General features: G+C 58.3%; 1 protein-coding gene across 1 annotated transcript; it reads left to right on the top strand.

Annotated features, from left to right (window-relative positions):
- Positions 1–295: 295 nt before the first annotated feature.
- On the top strand, positions 296–8,309 carry RACK1 (receptor for activated C kinase 1). Its single transcript, XM_073312218.1, has 8 exons — positions 296–528; positions 2,334–2,505; positions 3,752–3,899; positions 4,736–4,831; positions 5,314–5,424; positions 6,483–6,623; positions 7,252–7,362; positions 8,176–8,309. The coding sequence occupies exons 1-8, from the start codon at positions 420–422 to the stop codon at positions 8,239–8,241; spliced, it is 954 nt and encodes a 317-aa protein (XP_073168319.1). The 5' UTR covers positions 296–419; the 3' UTR covers positions 8,242–8,309.
- Positions 8,310–8,519: the final 210 nt, after the last annotated feature.

Raw genomic sequence — 8,519 nt, 5'->3', positions numbered from 1 at the left:
ATATTGTGCTCATACGGGTACCAACCTGAGGCGCCGCCGTATTGGATTCCTTTGAGGAATATGAGGATTTCTCAGAAATGTCGCCATCTAGGGGCCTGTACAGACGTCACCATATTGGATTCGTCTGATGCACATGAGCTTTCATCATAGACGCCACCATATTGGATCCATTGGGACCACGTAGCCACCAAGTTGAATACCTACACGGGCGCCGCCATATTGCGACCCTCTCCTGCCGGCGGCCATATTGACGTACAGCCGCGCAGAGGGAAGGCTATTTCCGCTTCCGGGTGACGTCAGCGCTTCCTTTCTCTTTGGGCCGCTAGCTGAGCGAGAGGACGGGACGGGTTGGGCCCGCCGCCGAATCCGCCTCCATCCTCCTTCCCCGCTCGAGCTGAGCCCCCCGCGCCGCCGCCGCCATGACGGAACAGATGACCCTGCGCGGTACCCTTAAGGGCCACAACGGCTGGGTGACCCAGATCGCCACCACCCCGCAGTTCCCGGACATGATACTGTCCGCCTCGCGCGGTGAGCGCCGTGGGCCAGACCAACCGCCGCGGGGTGGGGTGCGGGGGGGGGGCGAAACCATCTTATAGTTGAGGGGCCGCATTGTCAGGCTGCGCTCGCGGGGGTGGGGGGCGCGGAATGGAACCGATTCACCCACGATGGGGGGCGCGGTGGGAGGTTCTATCTCTCCAAGTGCGGGGGGGGGGGATGGGTGAGACCATCTGGAAGTCACCCGGAGCGGTAGGTTTGTCACTGCAGAGGGGAGGACATGGGAAGAAAATCCCATCTCGCTGGAGGAAAGGGGGGGGTCATGGGGAGACCAGCTCTCACTCGTGGGGGCAGGCAAGGGAGGGACCATCTCAGCCATGGAAGGGGGGGGGAATCGAGTCTAGGGGAGGGAGGCGAAGTCAGTGTCATCCCGGGGGGGGGGGCACAGACTTGTGTACCTGAGGAGGAGGGGCAGGGCAGGGGGGTCCAGATATGGGGGGGGGGTGAATAACAGTGAATTACTCCCCCCCTCACAGCCTAACTCCTTGGGTGGGGAGGTGGCAGTGAGGACTCTGGTCTGGGGCTCCGGGCACCTGGGTTCAATTCCTGGCTCTGGCTCCTATTTCCCTTCTCCTTCCCCCCAGCCAGGTGACACCACCTGTCTGTCCCAGGGCACTTCCCACCTGGGGCTCTCTGAGTGCTTCTCGATCTTGGGGGGGGGGGGGGGGGGGGGAGGGGCTCTTGTCCCATTGTTATATATGGCTCCTTGTGATCCTCTGCAAATCAGGGCTGTGGCCCACCTCGGTTTTCCTGTCAGAGACGGAGGCGCTTACTCCATCTCGTGGGGATGACTGGGAGCATAGAACCCAGTGAGAGGCCCTTGGGTACCACGGAGATGGGGGGGGCTGGTGTATAAGGGCCTTAGATAGATACACTGGAGGGGACCCGCTGCAGGGGGCCAGGAAGAGGTTTTAGGCCTAAATACCATAGCCCAGGGGTTAACTCAGTAGAATGGATGGAGGGGCATACCCATGATGCGGCCACAGGGGCAACATTGGGGCTTTGCAAGCCCAACCCCCCTCCGCCTTGAGCTGCCACAGGCAGTAATGACACAGTTTGTTGGCAGCTCAGCTCAGGCACATTTCCCCCTGCTTTGCGTATGGGTCCCTGGGAGCATCCCTGTCAAAGCATCAATATCCACCTCCGGTTCCGCCACTGGGCTGCTCGATGCCTCCTTTTCCCAGCCCTGATGATTAGACTTGGCTCGTCCACTGACCCTTTCCGGGGTCTGATGACATGTCCTGCAATGATGAGGGGATGCCGGGAAGGAGCATGAGTGGAGCCCTTGGCTGTGAGAGGCAGGGCTGGGCTCAAGGGAAGCCTGTGGCTATAAAAATAGAGGGGGGCGGGGGTGATTGGCTGGTGCAGGGTGGGATATGAGATCTTTTCCTCTCTAGGGGGTGCCGGCTTCAATGCTGTCCCAGGTTGGGGGACTGGCTGGTTCAGGGATGTGGGATCTTTCTCCTCTAGTTGACGTTGATCTGCTCATAAATGCAGATACAAGGAATGGGATACAGGACCTATCTACTCTAGGGGCACTGGCTCCAGTCGGGCCCCAGGTTAGGGGGTGACTGGCTGTGGGGGGGATGAAGTGGGATACAAGGCCTTTCTCTTAGCAGCACCAGTTTGGATTTAGCCCCAGGCTGCGGGAACTGGTGGGGAATAGGCTGTGGTGTATTTGGCTCTGGGCTCGGGCCACAGAGGCCGGTCTCCTGGGAGGAAATGCCTGTTGGGGAGGTGACTGGCTGACTTGGACTCTCCCTGCTCCCTACACGCAGACAAAACCATCATCATGTGGAAGCTGACGCGGGATGAGACCAACTACGGGATCCCCCAGCGCGCCCTGCGTGGCCACTCGCACTTCGTTAGCGATGTGGTCATCTCCTCAGACGGGCAGTTCGCCCTCTCTGGCTCCTGGGACAGCACCCTGCGGCTCTGGGACCTCACCACGTGAGTGACACCGTGGCCATCAGATGGGCACCCTTCGCAGAGCTAGCATCTGTGCGGAGGAGGGTGGGAGCGCAAAGGGGAGAGGATCCCATGGGTGGCAGAGTCAGTCGGGCTCTTCTCAGCCACGTGTTCTGTCTGCCCTGCCCATGGCAGCTCCCCCTAGTGGGGAGGGGCTGGTGTGCCAGGGAGGGGAACTGGCTGCCCACCCCAGAGTCCCTTGGCTTGTTAGGTTTCAGAGTAGCAGCCATGTTAGTCTGTATTCGCAAAAAGAAAAGGAGTACTTGTGGCACCTTAGAGACTAACAAATTTATTTGAGCATAAGCTTTACAGATCACTTCATCGGAGCTCACGAAAGCTTGTGCTCAAATAAATTTTAGTCTCTAAGGTGCCATAAGTGCTCCTTGGTTTGTTGTAGCTACCCTTAGTGGTGCCCTAGGGTAGTGTTTCTGTAATGGGCAGTTACAACCCCCAGGAGGGGTCATGGAAGGCAATTGGGGGGTGGGGTCATGAGGCATTGAAATTCACAACTTAAAGCAAAACCAAATATTGCTCCCCTACACACCTTTCCCCTTCCAAGTCAAGTGTTCTCTGTCGATGTCTGGAAACACCCCAGTCATGTATACAGGCTTAGTGGTGTCGACCCTTTATTTATTCGTTCATATTCAATGTCAGGAGGGCTGCAGGTGTTTGACATCAGATCGGGGTCTTACACTGCTGCAGAAGCTGCTGCAGGGAAATGAGGAGTCCAGGTTCTAAGATCACGAATGGGGAGGAGATTTCCTGCTGGGGGCTGGATTGGCTCTACCCAGCGGCAAGACACTCCTGCTTCCAACTGTTGGGGCATCAGGGTTTTCTGAGGTGCCCCCCTCTCCTCCCAGTCCCAATGATTAGACCTGACATGTCTGCTGACCCCCCAGGGGTGTGAAGACATGTCCTGCAATTATGATGGGACAGAGGGAGAGATGGGGAGGTGTTGCGCTCTCCTTTGGCTTTTTTCCCTCCTGTCGCCCTGAAAGAGACACATTATTCATGATCCTTCGTTCCGTTTAACAGCCTGCCTGGATCTTCCTCTGATCCATCCCTTTGCATCTGGCTGAGCTACCTCCGCAGCTGCTGGGTCCTGGGTTCCCCTTCATGCTTAACGTCCCGGCTGCTTTCTGTCCCTGGTGTGTGCTTATGACTCAGTGGGATGCAAGGGGAGGTTCCCATAGCCAGGCTGGGGGTAACTTAGTCTCTTCCCTTGCAGAGGTACCACCACCCGCCGCTTTGTGGGCCACACCAAGGACGTGCTGAGCGTGGCCTTCTCGTCCGACAATCGCCAGATCGTCTCGGGCTCCCGAGACAAAACCATCAAGCTCTGGAACACACTGGGCGTCTGCAAGTACACAGTGCAGGTGAGGCATAGGACGGGGCTGCTGAGCCAGGGGGTGGGTCAGACATTGCTCTAGTCCCCGCTTGCCTCCCTGAGTCAGGGATAGAACCCAGGAGTCCTGATTCTCTGTCCTGTGCCCCTCACTGTTTCTCTTCAGATTTGGTGATGGTAACAACCTGCTTGCATTCTGAATGTGAGCCTACTCGCCTGCCGCTCTGGTGGTGATGTGGGGGCGGGGGGAGGGCCTCTGAAGTCTTGCAGGGCAGGGGGTGGTTGGCAAACAGGTGGCTAAGAAGTGCTGGGGGATGGGATCTGGGGCTTTTCCTCTCTGCAGAAGGGGAGGATTTATATGGCCTTGGTGGAGAAGATGGCCCCTGGGTCTTCGGGGAAACCCCTCTGAGTTAAGCTGGATTTGGAAGCATCTCTGCAATTGCCTCGTGTGTCCCCTGCTGGGAACTGGTCCTGCTCCCAGCTGTCAAGAATCCAGGGCTCTCTGCTGCCCTCCCATTCCCAATGATTAGATCTGACACGTCTGCTGACCCCTCGGGGCCTGACGACATGTCCTGCAATTATGATGGGATGCAGGGAGGGCTGGCAAAGCCCTGGAAGGCCAGGGGTTTGGGCAGCAGCTCACATGAGGAGTCAGCAGAGTCTTGGATGGTGGGGAACGGTGAGGGGCGGTGAGCCTAGAACAGGTTGGGTAGAGCCCTCCAGGGTCTAGGGAGATGGGTGGGCAGTGGACATCAGAGCTCCGGGTAGAGTGGGAGATACCTGCTCTCCAATCTCTCTCCTTGTTCTGACCTCAATGCCGTTCTGACTCCCCTGAATCACCTGCCTTCCCCCCCTTTCTCTCCCCAGGACGAGAGCCACTCGGAGTGGGTGTCCTGCGTCCGCTTCTCCCCCAACAGCAGCAACCCCATCATAGTCTCCTGCGGCTGGGACAAGCTGGTGAAGGTGGGTTTGAGGCTGTGGTGTGCTGCAGAGGTTTGGCTCTTCATGCAGGGAAGGGCATGGACCATCGATGGGGTCTCGGCCTGGGCTGCGATCGTTTATGTTCCCACTCCCAGTGGTGCTGGGTTGGAGCATCTGAGCAGACATCTGGGAATTCGCATTGTCCCGCAACTGCTCGGTTGCCCTGGGGTCAGGGGATAGACTGGGGGTGGATGATCTCTTGGTTGCTTTTGGGTGGTGGAGGGGGCATTTCAGCACTAGGGATTCGTGTCTCGTCTCCGCGGCCTGCTGTCCTGTCCTTAAGACGCTGGCATCCTACCCTGTGGGTGGGTTGGTCTCCAAAGAAGCAGGCGCTCCATTGCTGGGCTGCTGAGGGCCGTAAAAAGTGACGGGAAGGGGGGATTTCGGCTGCAGGGGGTCGGTGGTCTGGGAGATTCTCGAGCTCAGACTGGGTGATCACGTGGTACTCTTCTCCCGCCCCTCAGGTGTGGAACTTGGCCAACTGCAAGCTGAAGACCAACCACATTGGGCACACCGGCTACCTGAACACTGTGACAGTCTCTCCCGACGGCTCCCTCTGTGCCTCCGGCGGCAAGGTCCGTTCCCAGCCCGGTTCAAGTGAGGATCCAGGACTGGGAGGCACGGGTGGGATGGACAGTGGGACTGGATCGAGGTCCCTGTCCTCCTTGGGTTCTGTTGGCCTTGAGGGGTCATAGATCTCAGCTGAGCTACCCCCCACCTGGAGGCTGGGGGATGTTGTCTGTCTGTCTCTCTCTTGGCCTGTGGGAGCGGGGCTGAGCTGTGATGAAATCCGCTGAGTTTCTGATTGCGTCTGCGTGCGGAAACCCAGAGGCTGTTTCTGAGCTGCCCCCGTCCAGCTCTCCCTGGGCTGACGGGGATTCACTCCAGCTCAACTGGATTCTAGTGGTTGGGCAGCCGCTGTGCTGAGTTGGCTGCTTCCTTGTGCTCCTCTCTCTTTATGTGCCTGTCGTCTCTTGCCTTCCACTGATGTTATGAGCTTTTGGGGGACAGAGAGCTCCCTTGTCATTCATAGCAGCATCCTCTGTGCCCGCACAGACAGAGACACGCTATTGATCCCTTCACCATGCTGCTGCTAAACTCCCCTTGACTCCCTGACCAATATTGGCTCCAACTCCAGTTTCTTGCAACCACCATCAAAGCTCTGTGTGATCAACCACCCTGATCCTGCCTGTTCCCCTTCACCGCTGCTTCCAATCTCATTCTACCTGTCACAGTCTCACAAAGCCACCGGACAGCCACTCTGAGCCCCCTGCCCAAGTCCTCATGGCCCCATCTCTGCCTAAGGGGAACTTTGCCCCATCTCTGCCTAAGGGGAACTTTGTTGGTTTTGAATCTGAGAAGTTTGTTACTCCCTTTCCCCTCATCTCTGAGTCTCTCAGTACAGGGCCTGTCCTTGGGCATCAGGGAAGTATATAGCAGGCAATAACAAATATTAGTTACCCTTTTTCTCGGTGCTATCCTGCAGCAGGGAGTGCCACTGGTTAAAGGTTTGCTGCCTGACCCCCGAGGTGCGTCATTTCCGTGATACAAGTTGCAGGCTGCTGGCTGGTTGGTTATGGGGTGGGTGTGGGAGAGGGACTCTTTCTCCGTCTGACGCTCTCTCTTCCCCCAGGACGGCCAGGCCATGCTGTGGGACCTGAACGAGGGGAAGCACCTGTACACGCTGGACGGCGGTGACATCATCAACGCCCTGTGCTTCAGCCCCAACCGCTACTGGCTCTGTGCTGCCACCGGGCCCAGCATCAAGATCTGGGTGAGCGGGCGCCCCCTGGTGGGCAGGGATGGGCCTTTCAGGGGACTTCACCCCCCTTTTATACAGAGTGTACAGCCTGGGGTTTCTAGGGGCCACTCCCCTATCTCCCGTGACTCCTTTCCGTAAAGCACAGAGATTCATTCTCTGTCTCCTTTCTATAGGGAGTAGGGACTGGGTGCGTGTAGAGGGCACACCTCTGGGAGTCGTGTCTGGTGTGCTTCCTTTATATAGGGAACAGGGCTTATGCTTTTCTATAGGGAATACCCAGACAGTTGCCTTCCTTGCCTGTTTGTGTAGCCCCCTGGTATGTGGGGCGAGGCCGTGCTCTGATACCTTGGGGTCTGGAGCCCCCAGGAGATGTGGGGTGAGGCCATGCTGTGGGGTTTGTGCGTCTGGAGCCCCACAGGGGCTGTGAAGGCCGAGAGGCCATGCTGTGATGAAACGTCATGCCGACTGACTGCATCTCCGTGCTGAAACCCAGAGGCTGTTTCTGAGCTAGCTCCCAGCACCTGCCCTGATGTGGGCACAGTGGGGAAGGGGTGCCATGGCCCTCCTGGGGCGGGGGGGTCCTGGGTCAGTGAGTCCCAGCAGGGGTCCTTTCTCTGACCTTCTCCCCTCTCCCCTGCAGGACCTGGAGGGGAAAATCATCGTGGACGAGCTGAAGCAGGAGGTGATCAGCACCAGCAGCAAAGCCGAGCCGCCGCAGTGCACCTCGCTGGCCTGGTCTGCGGATGGACAGGTAATGGCCCTTTAACATCCCACCTCCCTCACCCAGGGGGAGGGGTTGGGAACTCCGTGCCAGGGCAGAATCTTAAAGGGCCGGGGCCAATATTTCAGTGGGGGTGGAGGTGCCTTATGGATCCTCACCACTGGCCCCACAGAGCGGAGGCAGCCAAGGGACGTGCTCTTGGCTCAGCCTATGGGAAGGTGGTCCTGTGAGCCACTCCCCTTCTCACACCCCATGGGAGGGCAGATGTGCCCATGAGTACCTGAGCCCCTCCTTGCACTGACAACAGCCCTGATACCTCCCAGGGCCTGGCCTTCGTCCTCCTCCCTGCCAGAAGACCTGAGCCCTCTCTGCCTCTGTCCCTGCCACCATCCCAATCCTTCCCGTGGTCCATCCACTCCAGCCCCCTGTCCAGCATGGAGCCCAGCCCCTCCCAGCCGCCAACCTTCTCCTAGCAAGAGATTGAGCCCCTCCAACATCACCCCTTTCTTGTCTCCACCCGCCTCCCTATCCTCCAGCTTTGCTGCTCCTCCCCCCTGCAAGAGACCTGAGCCCTTGCCTTCAGCCCCTCCCAGCCTCCACACCCGCCAGCTTCCTGGCCCTTCCCAGAGCGCCATGTCGCTGATGGGCTGAGGCCCAGCCCTTTCTCCCTGCCCCCTAACAAACCCTGTCGCCACTTTCCCGGCTGGGCACTGCCATCAGGCGAGGGAGCTTGAGCCCCTCCCAGACGCGGGCCCTCAGTTTGGCTGTTCTCCTGGGGGCTGATCTGTCCCCAGGCCAGCTGTAGCTACCCCGTTACTGACCCACTTTTTCTCTCCTCCCCAGACCCTGTTTGCTGGGTACACAGATAACCTGGTCCGCGTCTGGCAGGTCACCATTGGGACCAGATGAGAGCCCGCCCGCAGGACGCAGCCTACCTTTGTGTAAAAATATTGAATAAAAAGTACATTTTGGAGGTTGGGGATTGTTTGGGTGTCATCTTTGCCATACGGGGCCTGTCTATGGCAGCTTGAACTTTCAAGGAAGCATGGCCCAGTGCCTATGGATCTAGCCCCAGGTTCAGGTCCTTGGGTCAAATCCTTGCTCTGCCAGAGATCTGGAGCAAGTCCTGTAGGCCTGGATTTGTAAAGGTATTTAGCCTGCGTTGCATTCGGTATTGTGAAGCCGAA

The sequence above is a fragment of the Lepidochelys kempii genome, chromosome 14 (genome assembly GCF_965140285.1).
Source record: "Lepidochelys kempii isolate rLepKem1 chromosome 14, rLepKem1.hap1, whole genome shotgun sequence".
Lineage (NCBI taxonomy): Eukaryota > Metazoa > Chordata > Testudines > Cheloniidae > Lepidochelys > Lepidochelys kempii.
The sequence above is the reverse complement of the archived record's forward strand: the minus strand, read 5'-3'. Positions and strand labels throughout refer to the sequence as shown.